This window comes from Ischnura elegans, chromosome 5 (assembly GCF_921293095.1).
Source record: "Ischnura elegans chromosome 5, ioIscEleg1.1, whole genome shotgun sequence".
Taxonomy (NCBI): Eukaryota; Metazoa; Arthropoda; class Insecta; order Odonata; family Coenagrionidae; genus Ischnura; species Ischnura elegans.
The window spans coordinates 92807526-92825354 of NC_060250.1; the positions used below are offsets into that span (position 1 = coordinate 92807526).

At 35.9% G+C, this 17829-nt stretch overlaps 1 protein-coding gene across 3 annotated transcripts in view; it reads right to left on the bottom strand.

Annotated features, from left to right (window-relative positions):
• Nucleotides 1–1492: 1492 nt before the first annotated feature.
• The window catches only part of LOC124159262, a 31677-nt gene continuing 15340 nt past the window's right edge, over nt 1493–17829 (bottom strand). Inside the window, exons 9-19 of one of the 3 annotated variants that reach the window (XR_006864935.1) lie at nt 16258–16371; nt 14020–14117; nt 13284–13408; nt 12332–12454; nt 10835–11010; nt 10655–10688; nt 10398–10517; nt 8192–8226; nt 6069–6166; nt 2501–2570; nt 1493–2011 (exon numbers count right to left, since the gene is read on the bottom strand). Coding sequence is in view for 2 of the 3 variants with exons in the window: in XM_046534956.1 (XP_046390912.1) it covers nt 1879–2011; nt 6069–6166; nt 8192–8226; nt 10398–10517; nt 10655–10688; nt 10835–11010; nt 12332–12454; nt 13284–13408; nt 14020–14117; nt 16258–16371 (1056 nt within the window). In the remaining variant the exon portion in view is untranslated. The remainder of the gene's footprint in view (nt 2012–2500; nt 2571–6068; nt 6167–8191; nt 8227–10397; nt 10518–10654; nt 10689–10834; nt 11011–12331; nt 12455–13283; nt 13409–14019; nt 14118–16257; nt 16372–17829) is intronic. The other 2 variants (XM_046534957.1, XM_046534956.1) reach the window with 2 other exon arrangements.

Here is a 17829-nt window from a genome sequence, read left to right on the forward strand (position 1 = left end):
ATGGTGGGTAACGAATCGCAATCAATGCCGTTCGTTCTCTTTGATGAAGGAAACTACCCTATTCGATGAATCGGTTAAGCGAAACGAGTGCATCATTGGAAGCATAAACGCGAACCCCACCATAGAGTCGTCATTCCGAGGATGTGGACAGCATTCCGAGAGAACGACGCAGTAGAAAAAACAGCTTCCTCGCCAAACACTCGCTCGCTCCCGTACACATGTGAGCCATAAACACGCATGGGTTAACTCGCGGAAGATTGAGAAACGGGTCGTGGAAGACATCCGGTTCGTATTCAGCGCCATCTTCAAACTACATCGGGCGGGTTGCTTGAATCAAGGAGTAAAAAAATGCATTCTATCATAGCGACATTTTGGAAAATTTCGAGGTATTTACATCAATCCGGAGTTGAATTACTAGCAATTGCGAAATGTAGTACTCCAATAGAAAACACAAATAATTAATCTTTGATCTTAATTAAACGAGAGCTTCCTTCGAGTATCAACAAAACGATTGCACAATCTCACCCATTTTGAGATTGTTTCAGACAAGAATAATCGCACATTTTCGTCCAACCTTATTTATTTGATGTCCTTAAAAATCCAAATTTTTAAATGAAATATCAAAACAGCTGGATACCCAAGAAAACAGTTTTCGTGGTAACTGCATAGTGCACACAAAAAAATGTTTTGGTTTCCATAGCTCAGTAACTAAGGAGTTGCAAAAATGTACAAATAATACTTAAAATTGTCACCCCACCCACCTCCTGAAACACCCAGTATAGCCCAATGACTATGATCAAATTAATGTTAATAAAAATCTTAAGATATATTGTCAGGTCAATATTCGATTTACCATCCCATATAATCATTAATACATATATCATTATATTTTATCCGGAGTTGATTCTTTTATTGGGGGGTAAATCACCATATTTTATCATTATGTTTTACATGAGCCCAATATGATAAATATATCGTCCCAAAACGAATTATCAAAATTCAATAAATATTGTATCCTGTTACTGAAATTTAATATTAACAAGCCTAATGAACGAATATAAGCAATCCTAAACCCTGCACTTTCATATGGCTCATCAATCCCTCTTCATCAGTGGGGGCGAATTGTTCCCTCATTGTCCGGAGTTTCAGTAGTGACATTATTTCCAATTCTCCAAGCTTCAGAGGTGAGTGTTTGTGCAGCAGCTATTGCCATCTGAGCAAATGTGTTGGGGTCCTAGATGAGCTGATTTGATTCGATGGGCGATTGTTGAGTGCCGGTGCATTGGAGGTAACGATACGCGACAGTAAATGTCTTTGAAAACAAATGTAAGAAAATAATATAAAATAATAAAAGTCTGAAGTGGGAAAGGGAAATGGTTGAAAATCAATTAAAGATTCCATTGATGCAATAGAGAAACAGATGAAGCAAGTTAACAAAAAGCATGTATAAATAATGGAGAGAACAAAATGTGAACAACAAAGATACACAGCGTACATAATAATATGAACATTTATTTATAAATTTCACATTCAAGCTATTTATCAGTAACATTCAATCTTAAGTAAATACAACTGAAATTTAAATTACAAAACATTACCAGCATCCACTGCACATATGTTTCACACACAAAATTCACATACACACGATTTGGAAAAATTAAATTGTCTTTAAAAAATATGGAGATACCTTAGAAAAATATCAATTTGATTACATTATAAAATTAGTAAAGGAAAAGCAATTAACTATGTGGAGCTTCCTCAGAATTTACAAGGGAGTGCCTAAGAATAAAAATTATCAAGTTGAATAGTCAAAGCATAAAACTAAAATCTTAATTCCAGGTACCACATGAAACCCTATATCTAATGATAATAAATACATTAAAATATGTTGAAATCAAATTCCCCACTACCAATATCAGACGTCATTCCAGAGAGGTATTTTCCAGTGGTGTTCAACTGGCTACTGAGGGTTGATTTTTTGACAGTACTGGCTTTCACTTGCCTTGCTGACCTGGGAAAGAAATAAGTCAGCATAGTGTATACTGTGTACTGTACCATCAGATGATTACTTTTCCAAAAATTTCTCTTTATTAACTTCAAATTAGTTTTTTATTGTCTCACTCCTTCAAACAACTTTCTCCCTTGCTTCTCTTCACAACAATCCCATATTCTTTCTATTAAAAACGCTCTGACAACCTTAAATAACCATTTTTAAAAATTCAAACGTTATAATAGATGCATCCTCTTTTGCTGTCTGATTTGTTCTATACATGTAAAAACATTTCCCAGGAACAATAAAGAATGATGATAATAAGATGACTAAAATAATGAGGTTTTACTAAATTAAAATTTCAACTCAATTAACAAATGAACGTTAACACATACAACAACAATGTATTTAGAAAACAATAGCCAGAGAAATTGTACACCTTACAGCCTATGATCACAGAAAATTGATGACACAAGTTGTAATCAAAATAATGGCCCTATTTGCCCTTACCTTGAATGGCCTGCCATTCCCTTGCTATGGCCTCCTTCCAATTAAGTTCTGACTGAACACTCACATCCATCTTCATCATAAAAGATTAAGAAAAAAAATCCTACTTAAAACAAATGAATGTAATTTTACTTCAGAAAGAGACAGGTGTAGAGCACAAATGAAATCCAACCAACTTCATATAAAGATATCTGCCAGCAATATTGTGGCAAATGCCAAAACAAACGATGCCTTTCGCATAAAGAAAGATGACAGTGGATAGTGAGAGTGCCTACATTGAAGGACCTTCCACTGCTAATCAAATAAGCTTAACTAATTTGAACTACCTTGACTAATTTGGTACACCAGACAACAAGCTGGCACACAACAAAATGTCTATTAAACTATATCTGCCAATTTGTGATGAATCAAAGGGATATTAAGCCACCTATGATTTTCAAGGAAATGTTAATTCAAGAGGAAATGAAGATGAAAAGGGCAAACAAAATTTTGGTCCTCGAGGAAAATATTTCAAAATATCTTTGGCCTAAGGAAACTGGAATTCACAGCATTATTTAGGAATAATTTGTTTGGAAAAATTTATGAAATTCAAATAGACCCAATAATTTCCCCAAGGTCAAATCATTTGGGATAGCTCTACAAACTCACCACTAAACCACTCTCCCTTTTTAAGTGCTAAATCTCCAGCAGAACAAAAATCCTCAACAAATTCATTCAAAGGCTTTTCAACTTCAAGCTCTCAGTGAACCTGGATATTTTCATATTTAATCTTTTTATTTCCGATTTCTTCGGAAGTAAAATTAACTTTTCTAAGTCATTTCTCGATCATACAGACAACTTTCTCTGATCTCTCTCATAATATAGTTGAATCAGTAATAAATAGACTCAGAGAGCCCACTTCAAAAACAATGCCCAAAAATATACATGGGTTAATTCAAGGACATATTAATAGAATTTGGGACTCCTTGACCTCGAAGGACTGGAAGAACTTGATCTTACACACATTTGTCTCCTTTAAAACATAATTTGACTTATTACTGGCCCGTGATGTGAACAAAAATTATAACAAAGGTTTTTTTTCTGATACATTTCATACCTTAGACTATTAGGTCCTTCATTTTTTCAGGAATCCTTTGTCATCATACTATATTTACTACCTATTCTGTGTTTAGAAGCGTTCTTTATTGATTTATAATTAATACCATCCTCCATGAGACTGCCACCTTAAACTGCACTGAATATCTATAAAAAATTACTTGAATAACAGAGATAAAAAATTGTAACTACGATAATTCAAATGGCATATGGAACTCATTTCACCATCTTGCAAAGGAATAAAGCTGAAATGGAAGATGAATATGGCACACTAATTTGGGAAGGAAGGCTGCACATGCAACACAACTCAAGGAGGATAAAATCCACATGCACCCATAAGCACAAAATATGTCATTAATTTCCTGTGATCATAAGTTATACATCAAGCACGTCTAGCTCATCTGATGCTGTAACAATTTACTATTCTTATACTTATAATAGATAAAAATGGCATTTTAGTGTGAGGTCTATCCCCTCACTATCTTCATATTACAACTCTGTCCGGGTTCAGCCATCTGTTAAGACAACTAAAGATCCCTCCCTTTAACTTGTAAGCGTTTTTATACGCTGTACATCTTGACTCTGGACCCTTGTCAAGTTTCGGAACATTCTTAACAACTTCACAATAAATAGAGATGCAGTAGCACAACATAAACCCTCAATCTTTATTACAGGCTTTATCACTATAACTAACAAGATATATAACAAATCAATAAAATTTTTCAGACTACAAATCATCAGGAAAGTTCCAACCCATCTTTAAATAATTTTTCTAGCAAAAATGTTTTTATACAATGAATGAATACTTTGATTCATAATTTCTATGTTACCTTTTCTGTCATCTACTATGATATCTTTTCAGTGTCTGAATAGTATTTAATTTCACGTTTCGAGAGGTTCTATATTTGGATTTACAGTCTATCTACAGTGACAAATTAAAAGTTATTATGCATTAATAAATGTCATTGAAATATGCAAAACACAATGAATATAGTCTAAATAGATATGTATCAAGATAAATTATGACCCAATAAATCTTTAAAGCATAGACCTCAAAGTAAATGTAAATTAGAGCAATTTTTGGCTTCTGCACACATGCCCAAAATTGAAAAACACATTCTTTAATTGGATTGGAAATTTTATTTCCATTAAATCTATCACTCACGAAGGACAATTTTCAGGATTTTCCCAAAGTCTGTCGAAATATCTTTATTGAACCTTTTCTATTTTCAATAGTAATAGATATTATAATCTCAAGAAGGAGACAATGTAAATGAAATATATTCCAAGTACATGATGCATACGCTGGATTTTTCTATTTCCCAACGCAGTTGTTTGCTTGATTGCTTAAACGGCACATGGAGTATGAAGGGTAGAGCAAAATCCCAAGGAACCAAATACATGACACACATAATGGTACACAGCACTTATAAATATCATATAAAACCTAAATGTTTTGAGGTATTAATAGGTAATACTTCAAATTATTAGCAATAAAACATTTTGTTTTGTCTAAAAACAAAATTTAATGAACTTAGCAGGGATGAGACTATGTACTTAGCTCTGATTATAAAGGACACTGAAAACTCCAGAAGATCAAAGAAATTAAATCCAGGTGGGTACCTGACACACCTGACTCTTAGAACCCCTCCTAAATGCCTGGTCTTGAGTAAAGGAGGCAGCATGGGAGAGGGTTAGTCAGATCGCTCATCATGCCAGTTTCTTTTGAGGTGCCAGTGCAACCATCAACTGAACTGATAAGAGTGAGACTAAAATACTTCCCAGTTACCTGTAACTAGGTTAGAACTTCTCAAAAACTGTTTTTCTCCTGTTGTGTTAACTGAGATTATAGTTATAATATGGGATCAAGTAGGTATGGAATTCCTCGTCTTGGCATTTTATTTGGTAATTGAGTTCACTTTCAGCTAACTTATTTTATTTTGTTTCACTTCCTTCTCATAACCAATTTTTACAGCAGCAGCCACATTCTGCTTGTTGTTCTGTCAATGAAAGCTTTTTTTTTTGCTTTGTTGTTAAAAGGTTTAAGCTTAGGATGAAATAAATAATACCAATGGAGGCTTGTATTATGTTATTCATCTTTCTCTTGACATTGCACACTGACTCGAGAACTGATTTCAAAATGCTTACTCTACTATGCTCGACTGACCATTTCCAGTATTGCGCAGGGATTGTCCCCATATGGTTACAGTATGGCATATATAGAGTACATTATTATGTAAAAAGAAATATCAAACACATCAACTTCTACAATCATAGTTTGGAATGTCAAAAAATCCAACTAATGTGCAAATACATAAAAGCACGCAGGACACCCCAAAAAACTCAACTGTAATGAATCATCGTTAATATGAAAAGCTAGTTAGATGGCACATTAAAGCAATGAAGAGTGTTAACAAATGATGAAATTCCTGAAAAAACAAAACCACAGGAAATTAACAACATATTTTGTACTCACTGCATGTCTGACTCCTTCGCCATGTTTTTTTTGTCTTCTCCTCCATGAGGACCTCTCATTCTGCTCTTTTTCATTTCCGACTGCAAACTCACATCCTCCTTCAAGTGAGACATCAAAGGCAAGTAAATATCATGATCAAAATGAGACTGCTATGCTCAATAGAAATAAAAAATGAACCAGCTCTCTTAATCCCATGAAAAAAGAGATTTTACACAAGCATGAAATCTAAGTACGGTACACTCCCGATTATCCGGGGTAATGATGGGGAGAGACGGCACGAATAATTGGAAAACACAGATAACCCAAACTTTCACTTAAATGTCTTGCAATGTTCATAATTTACTAAAAACAAACAATCCTCTATATTACTTCCACTGTATAGATACCTTTTTCTCAACTTATACACAACCAAACTGTACAAATGAGGTACCAAAATGCACAGAATTTGTCAGAGAACATGCAACGGCATATCTTACTTCCTAAATATTGCTATTGTTTCCTAAAATTGGTTTAAAAAATAAAAAAAAATAACCGATAAAAAAAATAATCGATTCCGGCAAGATTGTCCTCATCCCAAGAATACAGTTAACGCCGTCGGATCCCACCATGCCTTTTAATTTGACTCGCAGACAATTTCCCATTAAGGTTTCCTAAGTGATGACTATTAACAAGGCTCAGGGTCAGACTTTGCAAAGAGCTGGCTTATTCCTGCCTGATCCTGTATTCTCTCATAGCCAACTTTATGAAGCATTCTCTAGAGTAAAATCTTTTCAAAATATTTTTGAAAATATTAAGGAAAACGCTAAACAAGTATTAACAGAGGATAGTGTAATTACTTCCAATGTTGTGTTTAAAAAGGTCCTCTGACCTCCATTTGTACATGAACATTCCAATAAAATTTGTACATAAGACCCTGCCTTTTTTTTCTATATTTTAAAATTAGAAACGCACATATCCCTCATTGGACCTGCATTGAAAAGAGCGGGGGAAACACGCTGGGAGCGGGCACATCACACTTGTATATTATTATTTATGCAGGTATTCTGTTATTTTAGAGTCCTCCCCGGACTCAATGAGAGCTTTCTTCACCAGTTCGCGATCTTTTTAGCGGAGCGCGGTCACGCAACGCGAGGCTTGGAAAACAGGAACACGGTGCTCCCATGAATGCAGCAAGTGCGCGATCGTTTCCATTTTATGAAGGGGATTCTAACGAAAATAACAAGTCCGTTTTATCTTAGCATTAATGCAGTAATTCCGAGGATTTTGCGTCCGATTTTTCTTTTTATAGAGATCGCGGAAAAAATTGAGCGAGAGTAAAAATCACGCACGGATAATTCGCAACCCAGATAAACCGCAGCCGAATAATCAGGAGTCTGCTGTAATCATATTCTCCTGCTTATATGAACAGCATGCCATTATCTCATTTAAAAATCATAACACCGCCATGGATATAAATGATGCTGATACTTCTTAGGCCAGGCTTATACACTACATTTTTGGACACGCTTGGCTTTTGCACACGCTTGACTTTAAACACACTTTTTTGATGGTTACGTTCGTCATCCAACGTCAACATGTTTTGGTACATATCTACATCTACCTCACCACCTACACCCTCTTTGCCTCGACATTAAAATCAAGACTTAACTTGCCAAAGAGTATAAATGGACTTACAGAATTGGAAAGATGTGTGTGCTGAAGATGTACATCATAAAGGTATTGGCAACAAAATTTTGATGCTGTGCATGCCACCCAAACACATACCAGTTCAAATTCCAAAATGCATGGCATAAACCTGGCCTGATGATCAAAATCACCTTTACCGCTCGGTTTTGTTAAGTGTTTCAACCCAAAGGTACATTGAAGAATCAAAGATGACTGTAGAGCTCACCCAGGCCTAAGCTACAGGTATGAGGGTAACACACATTAAGGTATGGAGGGCAGTTGCTATCCTTGGATGAACTAGAACTTCAAGAATTTTAGTTAAGAGATGTCTCAAGGTTTCATCCAGGATTTGAATCCCAAATCTTTCAATCAGGAGCCAAGAAATCTATCTCCTAGGCTCCCATACTCCCCCATGATTACTTAGCAATGGAAAATAGCAAATTATATTCAACACTAACCTCAGAACCATTCTGCCGACTCCTTGCTACTCCACCTGTGGTTTGAAGAGAAAAACTTCACTTAAATTCCATTTCCAAGAGAGGAAATACATCTTTCAAAGAGAGGAAATGAAACTTTAAACATACAACAGCCCATGTACCTAGGTACACAATGGTCAATGTACCACATCTCTTCCTGAAACCACCAAACAAATTTTGACAAAATTTGGAACACTCATTTACTGTTGATGGGCAACAAACCGTATGGGGTTCAAAAATAACACTCCTTTATTTTAAGGGTTGTGGTAGCAATAAACAATCTTTGTAATATACCTCCCATCAATACTGATAATGGATAAAAGCAGTGAATTTTCCTTCTCATCACCAACATATGTACACTATTTTCCTTCCACGTTCAAGAGAATAATGTCCCACAATATCTTACCCCAGCAATATTTTTTCTTTTTGTTGAATTTTTGAGAAAATACTATTGAAACTTAAACAATAATAGAAATCCAGATAGCAGTGGGCACCATTCAAGTTATGCTGTGCTACCAGCCTTCCGTGGCAGCATCACTTATTGGGCGTTCCACAACAGTGGTTTTGAGAACCCTTCTCATGAAAAAGTTTTGCTTTTGAGACCAAAATTTTGATCACACTTCTGCTGTTTAAATAGTTGACTAGCAATGCCAATCTGCCAGTTCCACAGCCAGGTTGACTCTGCTGCGCTACTGGTTGTTGCCTTGTAGCCTATTGTTGTGGTGCTGTTGCCTGTCATGGTGTTGCACTTGTTGCTAAACTTCACAACACAACACCGGAATGATTATTTTTTCCACTTGTAGGTATTACTGTGAGCTCTGTTTGAGTATTGCCAACGTGCACACACACTGCCAGAGGTAAACTACGCAATGAATTTTCAAAAGCATGCAATGTGACATGCGAGTACAAATTTACTTGTCTCACAACATGCACCAATGAGCGTGAACTTTTTTGTTTCGTGCTTCGTGGACCTCTGCCTCGCACCCGCTATGGTGACTGTCAAGAGCAGCAGGAAGTGAAGTCGTGAATTGAAATCAAAGTAGTCTACTAGCATCAGATGCAAAAATAAAATGCAGTCCGCCAACGGAAGAAAGAGCGGTGCTTGGGCGACGGACGTTCACCACATCACCAGGAAGGTAATTCAAGGCTGGAGTCGAAGTGATCCAGTGGCATTGAATGCGACAATGTAATGGAATCTGTCGCGGAAAGTTCCAGCAACGGTTGCACCTGATTTTGCACTTTTTTGCCCGAAACTTAACGCTATGTCGAACCACAGTGCTGGGACCAAATCTAAAATGTGCATGCAGAGTTTCTGCAGCAAACCCCATTCCTGTAGCACTTGGTATGAGTGAGATAGACCCTAAAGTGTGACTGTGCAGACTGACATACTACAAACTTAATATATAAATATAGAACCTCAAAATGGAAGAAAAACGAGGTGCTAAATATCTTGTAACATGCAGATTCCATCTCATTTCTCTTCATTCTTCCTGCTCATTACAGCTGCATTATTAGACCCATTACAGGCTTGAAATTGTACTGTATAAAATTGTTCCGTTTCAAGTCACTCCTGTGCATAGCCTTAATTTTAGTTCAGAGCACTGAATGTGAAAAATTCAAGTTATTAATAAGATGCACAACATACTTTAACCCTTTTAGTGCAGCGGGCTAATATATAGGCTCTTATGTAGTACATTATTAATTTGATATAACTTATTACATCAATATATTTTATTTCAGTAAACGTAAAAATATTTTGATAATGTTAACCAGTTTAACCTCAATAATTTAAAAAACCGCTTATGGATATGTAATAAAATAGCTTCGTAATGCTTTTTTTCTTCATAGCTACATTTTATAAAAATACCCTCCGCACCCAGGAAGAAGAATGTCACTAAGGGGGTTAATATATTTACCTTCATCCAAAGGAATTGACTTTTGTTCATAGCCTTCAGCCTCAGCTGAATAATACAATTGCAACAGTGTGATCTTTTCAATACTATTGAATACCTTACAGTAAGAGCTATTTTTCTTGGTGAACAGAATGGACTTTAACCCGTTCATGTCAAATTCGTAACATTGAGTTTCAACTATATTTCACATTATTGACATTATCAGTGAAATGCCGGAGGATTCAGCTTGATAATTAGAAAGCCAATAGAGCAAATATTCATGGAAACTCACTAACCCTGGCCCTTGCTGTCATCCATTCTCATTTTCTTCAAAGCACCTGTAGGCTGCAAAGGCAGGAGGCTCCTGTTTTTCCTTTTGTCCCCAGAATTGACATCCGTCTTGCTCATCAATGAGCCTGCAACAATCAAGTGAACATAATGTGAGGCTACTTTCGATAAACATTGGATAATTAAAGAAACAGAAATTGAATAGAAAGCATTGAAAAATATAAGGAGAGAATAAACTACGTCATAAACTTAAAGGTATACTTACGGCTGCTTGCGTTTCCAAGAGTAGAATTCTGGCTCTGTGAAAAAAATGAAAGCATAGAATTACAACTGTAAAAATACTTAAAATATCTATGACAGCCTTAGGTTACATCAGAGCCATGTGTAGGCAGCAACTAAAATAACATCCTAAAGGATTACTGATAAGGTGCAACAGTGTACTAACCTGTTTGATATTATGCCTAACTATGTGCTGAATCATTTGACTGGTCCTTCTCTGCTGTTTCTGCTGAGCCAAAGAGGGCTGAGGGCTATTTTTTTCAGCAGCAGATGAACGGGAATTTGAATTTTGGGGATTCCTTACATTCTTCACAGCATTCTGAGAAAGGTTAGCGCCCTTGTCTAAAAAAATTGAAAGCATGTTTCAAATAAAAGGCACATAGCACACCATAAGCAATCAAGAAATAAGCACTATTGAGTCTGTAGCAAGGCAGTGTGTTTATGACTGATAAATTCAAAATGAATACTTTAGGCATATGTTAATATTGAATGTTTTTGCAATTGTGGATGACACTCATCATGGATAAAAAGCTAAATAAGGCTACAGAGAATGTGGATATTCAATCCTAAAAGGACTGTTTTTTAACAACTAAATAATCATCATTCATACACTTTATTAAATATTAATTTAATAATACTTTGTCTACTGAGCTTGTCTACTTTATATGTGCAAAAAATGTGTGATGGCATCAAAATCGGTGAAAGCTTGATCACAATTTCATGGAAATAGCATTACACAATCTTCACATTTAGAATAGACCTAAATTAATCTCTAAATATATCTTGTTTAAACTTATTGGGCTTGTGCTAGAACTAGAGGTGGCCTACATTTGTATGTGGAAATTTGTGCATCCATTGCCTTATGCCAGAATCAAGACTACTATCATTTCAATTGTACAACTAGAACTAAGAGATTTCTTGATATATTGCAGCATGGCAACATGAAATTGCATCACAAATGTAAGGGAAATGAAATTATTATACTACATCTCACAATATCCTGTGGCACATAAAAATTTTGCCCACCACGACAAAGACCTTGAATCATCTCAAGACAAGATTGAGACTAAGCTATTCAAATGTATTAATCTCTAAATCGAGTGGGACACAAGCAGAAATTTTTCCCCCCTCGACTCTCTAAATGTCTATCTGTACTTCCACAGCCATAATGAAAAGAATTTATTTTAAAATGTTGACCTATTCTCATTAAGACCCATCAATTATTCTTGCAAAAATATCCCAAACACTATCATTCCATAACATCAAGCCCAAAGTCAACAAAAAAAATTATTTCTCAAAGAATACCTATAATAAAATGAAAAAACTTTGTATTTCCATACAAATTTAATACTGTATGACCCAGGTTTCAATGTGATATGCCATCATCTGGTCACCTGAGACAGCGAATTATGAAGAAATCCCTCGTTCTTGCCATCGATAAAGTCATCCATATTGCCAAGTGCATGCAAATAATATCATTTCTTCAAACAGGACAATACTTTGGAAAAAATTACACCCAAACTTCAGAAACTATTATCACCTAAGATAAATTCGGGATGCATTTTATGTAACACTTTTCACATCGATGAACATTTCCTGTATTCTTTAAATAAGTTATTGGCAGCTTAGAAAGGACCTTCACAATAAAGCTTAATGATATTACCTGAGGAAGTAACCTGTTTTCTTGAAGCCTTTGTATTAGTATTCAATGACATTGAGGGAAAAGCACCTTTCTTCAAGCAATTTTTCCACTGCAGGGGGAATCCATACGTATATAACTTTTTATCTGAAAATGAAAACAAAATCATTTAGTTTCTCCACAACTGCGAAAACAAAAACCTGCAAAACCATTACCACTGATGCGTACAGCAGTGGTGTAACTATGGGTGAGGTGCTAGACTTCTCCTTAAAGCCTCAGAGATATTTTTAAAAATCATTTAAAGATACTGTCTAGTTTTGGCATATAATAACTGCATCTGCTTTAAGTTAAATCTTTAGTACCAAAATGATATAAAATGTATTTCTATGCCATTTTGAAAAAAATTGCTGTTGACCCATCCCAACCCCAGGCCATCCCATCCCCACCAAAGAATATTCCTCGTTACGCCACTGGCATACAGCAACATCAAGATTGTAAATGGTATTGGTGAAATAAAAGTGGCATGATGGCCTATTGAAGACAATCATCAAAGAAAAACTAGGTGGGAAGAACATCTAATGACAGATTGAAGAGTTAACAGGAGAATAAGATGAGAGGTGTGTCAAAGCAATCACACGATTGTTGACTGATGGCCATGGACATTTAAACACAACAAGAAAATAATGTCAATTAGCCAATAATTTAAAAATAAATGAAATAATACTTATTTATACATGAAATACAGGAAATGTAATCACAGCATCAATTTATCCATTATACACAAGAAAATATCCATATAAAACAGAAAACGTTCATCTGCCCATGATACACCTGTTGTTTCTATGGTCATGTGGAATACTGTAGTATCCCAAAATACTTAATGTACCAAAATTAGAGGCTTTCCTTTACCATGAATAATTGCCCCAACGCTTTTGTAAACATCTTAATACATAACATTCAGAAAGAGCATACAAACCTGCGCTAATGGAGGGACCAATTAGTCGATAGATTTCTCCATCTGATGTTTCTACAAGATCAGCTTGTAAACGGCGAATGACAGAGGCAGATATGAAATTTCTATCAATCACATGTTGGTTGTCACTGAGGAATAAAAACATTTTTTTTACATTAAAAACTCATATAAGCACATACCTTCATTGACAAGATTTCCTTAAGCCAACAGAATTTCTTTAGAGTTAAGTCAAAGTGTTGTTTATGATACAAATTTGCAGGTTTACACATTTTCAACAGAAATCGATATGGTTTGGATTGTAAGAAATGGGCTTATTTACCATTTTTATTTTATTGCCCATTGTAATAGCTTGATAAATAACGAGTATGTTTTTCATTTTCCTATCCGCTGGAAGCCTGTGTCACTAAACATTAAGGACATATTGCCAATTGAGGCAATTGGGGATTGAGGATTCCATCATTGGGTGGTTTCTACCCCCTTCTTGGTGGTAGATTTTTTTTTTCAAAATAACCCGGAAATCAATATAGAACCAAATTTAAAGTTTGTTTGAAGGCAAGTAACAAGCGGTCATGACATTGCGCATCATGCAGCCATAGATTTGAGAGCAATTTGCATACTCCGCAGCAGAGAAGAATTGGTATTATCGAAACTTTATATTATCAAACTTTCATAATATTCTACTTCTTAAAATTTAGAGTTAACTGTGAGTGCAATTAAGGTGGAAAAAAATCAATCTCACCTAACAAGTTGACCACGCAGCACAAGTTCACCTGTCTCCTCCAAACTTTCAGCACACCACTTCTTCAAACCATTCACATCTACTGACAAATCCTGACTCTGAAAATAATAAGTTAAATCATTAGAACTAAAAAAAATTATAAAATTACAGCAGAACTCCAGCCAAGACAATCCAAATTCATATATTCAATTGAATATGAGCTGAATTCTTGGTGTTTGCTCATGGTTTATCACATAAGTTGATCACAATATCTATTCAACACAGTATTTCTTCTAGAAAATCATAAAGAAGTGTTGAAATCAGTTAAAGTGTACCAAAAAAAGTATGTGGAATAGAATAAGTTGATCTAGATCTGACTAGTTTGATCTAGTTCTATTTAGTAAGTTCTGGCTACAACTAAACAAATGAAACATTCATTGCATGGATATTCACAAAAGATTTTTCAAGTTGTAGAAAATCTGATCAGAATTCCATACGAAAGAAAATTGATCTGTGATTACTTGAGATATTCATGAATTCATCAACCATTCCTAAAAAAATATATATGAACAAGGGTTGTACCAAAAGTAAAGTTCATAATGAGCTACAGTCTCAAAGGAAGATGCTAGGCTAAATGCGATAACAGTATGTGCACAGTGGTTCCTCTACTCTCAGGGCCGCCCATCCACAATTCGCTATATTGCTTAGTATTGGCTTTGCAGCCATCAGAGAAGGAAGCATTGATCGCTGCTGCATAGGTAATATTATGATAAAGTACACATATTACAGTAAAGTTATGGGGAAAGTGAAGTATTACTTTTCAATATGTGATAACGTAATCTATTATGCTAATGCTCGCTGGGAGATGCTGCAGTCATTATATTTACTATATCGTAGAGAATGATCAAAAAGTCATAACCTTCGGATTGTAACTAATTAATGTTGAAATGTTAATGTAAGTGTAATCACACTAGCAACTTGAATGTAAGTAGTTAATGGTTGATGTATGACAATTAAAAAATCAAAAAGGAGTTTAACGATGTTGATATATTGGAGAACATTCTTGGCAAATGTTGATAATAAAACATCGATATAAAGTAATTGACGTTTAAATCACGGATGTGATTCAATTAGCAGTACTTTCCAATATGCTGCGTGACAATAAAGCTGCTCAATCGAATTCACCACCATGCGCATATAACAATTGAACAACGTGGACAACTAATAAAGTCAAGACAGCACTCCAGCAGAAATAATTAAGAATTTTATTGGTTTTTACTCGATTAAAGGGCATTTTCAAATTAAATAAACAGTAATTTATGCAAATATTTGTATTTAGTGCTTGTATTTAATTCTGCATATGCTTGTCACCATCGGTTTCAAACGTGATACGCCGATGACGTTCGCGGCCTGATAAAGAGTGCGATCACGGTCTCATAATCACTGCTATAACCTTCCTCCGTGGGAATCGCTTTGCCCCTGGCAACGACATTGCTCTCACCCTTCTCACAGTTACATAATCAGGGTGCAGTAATCCGGTTTCTCCAAGCAAGGAAATTGCCTGTGGATATTCATCTACAACTGACTGAGGTTCATGGCCAAGAGTGCATGTCCATTTAGCACATCCGAAAATAGTGCAAGACTTTTGCTGGGGGTCGCACGCATGTTCACAATGGAGAACAGAGTGGAAGACTGCCAGTTTTGGGTGAGGTTGTCCAGAAGATCATCAGTGAGCTGCACATAGATTGGAGGGTCACCGTCCATGAACTCGTGGAATGCATTCCTGAAGCTTCCCACAGCACAATTGAAACAACTTTAACAGAAACATTAGGTTATCACAAGGTGTGTGCTTGCTGGGTCCCCGTTCCCCAAAGGAGCAATATCTTGACCGTGCTCGCAAGTGTCTTCAACAATTTGAGGGGGGAAGCAAAAAGGAGAAGTTGTTGGACTATGGTCATGGGAAATGAAATGTGGGTGTTTCATTATACAAAAAAAAAACAGCAATCTCGTCAGTGGCATCACTCCAGTTCACCTGCACCAAAGAAATTCAATCAAATGCAGTCCGCAGGAAAGGTTATGGTGGCTTTGTTTTGGGATCGGAAAGGGGTACTCTGACGATTCTTTCAAACTGCCACTTTCGAGGGCTCACATTGCATCAAGAACCAGTTTACATTGGACGCTGACATCATGAGACTCTGGGGAAACTCTCCAGTGTACAGAAATTCAGCAAGCACAAAAGTAAAGATATAATTAACTCACATTATTCATAGCAGAGCTGTTCATAGACACATCATTCAATGACCTCATTAAAATACGATTGGATGCTCTCCTATGTTGTGGTGACAGAGTGCCCCCCACAGTTTTCATATCAACCTGGAAAAAAGGAAAAAAACAACTGCTACATAAAATCACAGAGAAAAATATAATTAACAATGGAAGGCTGGAGAAATTGGAGGTAGAAATGTGAAGAATGAGCCACGACGTATAAGGAAATCAGTGAAATGAAGTGGGCTAAAGGAGGAGACTCTTAAGGCTGTTTTACATGGGGCACTTAATCGTGCAATCTGACATATATACAAAGGCACAATCATAACCGTCATGCATCATGTAAAGCGATGAATTGCTAGAACGCATGCTGGAATGCGTTGATACGAAATGGTGAAATAGCCGCTGCTCTAATTACAAGCTCGCATTCTTGCAATTGCAACATGTTTTCAGTGCTAACCCACGCAATGATGTGCCATGGGTAAAACCGCCTTTCGAGCATTAGAATCTGAGCAGACCTTGAGGTTACCATGTCTACGTAGATATGGAACACTTTCCTTTACCAAGGGTCGACGGTATTATTCACTCCTCTGTAAATTGAGACTATTTGTGCGAACTAGACCTCACTAATGCATACAGTATTTATCTGAATATAGTCCCCCCATTTTTTCCAAAAATGCCTATGGGAAGAGTAAAGGGGGAACTATGTCCAAATGCATTTTTTTTCCCCAAAACTGAAGCCTCAAAATTAGGGGGGGACTATATTTGGAGAAATACAGTACTTCAGGTTGCCTTCTATCTTGCGTATTTTAGTGGGTGTTGAATGGCTGGCCTCAAAGAGTACCACATGAATTGATATTTTTTTAAGTCCGTTATCAATTACCATTGCAAGATGGGTGCATCTTATTGGGAAATAGAGTGGTAATACCTAAAAATCTTCAAAGAAAAGTTATTTACATAGAACAAAGATTGCCTTGATGCTTGACAATCAACCCTAAGGGGTAATCTAAAAAAATTCAGGTTCCGCTAAACAGATCTGCACAGCCCCAGCAACATGTGAACATGGGTTTCCTTGAGATGATCAAGAGAAAATTTTAATTTTTGGTGGATGAGTATTTTAAATATTTGGTATTTTAAAACTGTTTGGAAGAAAAATGTCAAATATGCACACAGCACCCTATTATGCATATGCAAGTGAAGACTGAGATAAAATAAAATACTTCTCTAATTTGTAATGCCAACTAAAACCATGGTAACTGTTTCACTGTGGGAACGTCTCGCTTGTTTTATCTCTCACCGTACTACTACATATACTGTAACCAAGCAAATACACAGTTGATGCTTAACAGCTTATTCATCAATGATATCACTTAGCGACAATTTTAATTTGTCCTCTTGTGCTTATGGGTTGAGAATACCACATTTTTGGGTAAATGAGAAGGTGTGTAATCCTAAAAATAGTAGCCTGTTCATGTAATGAAACATATAAGTAATGTTATTTATTTAGTTAAGCTTAGCACGGGACTCATCAGAAAGGCCCATTTCAACCAGATGAAAAGGAGAAAC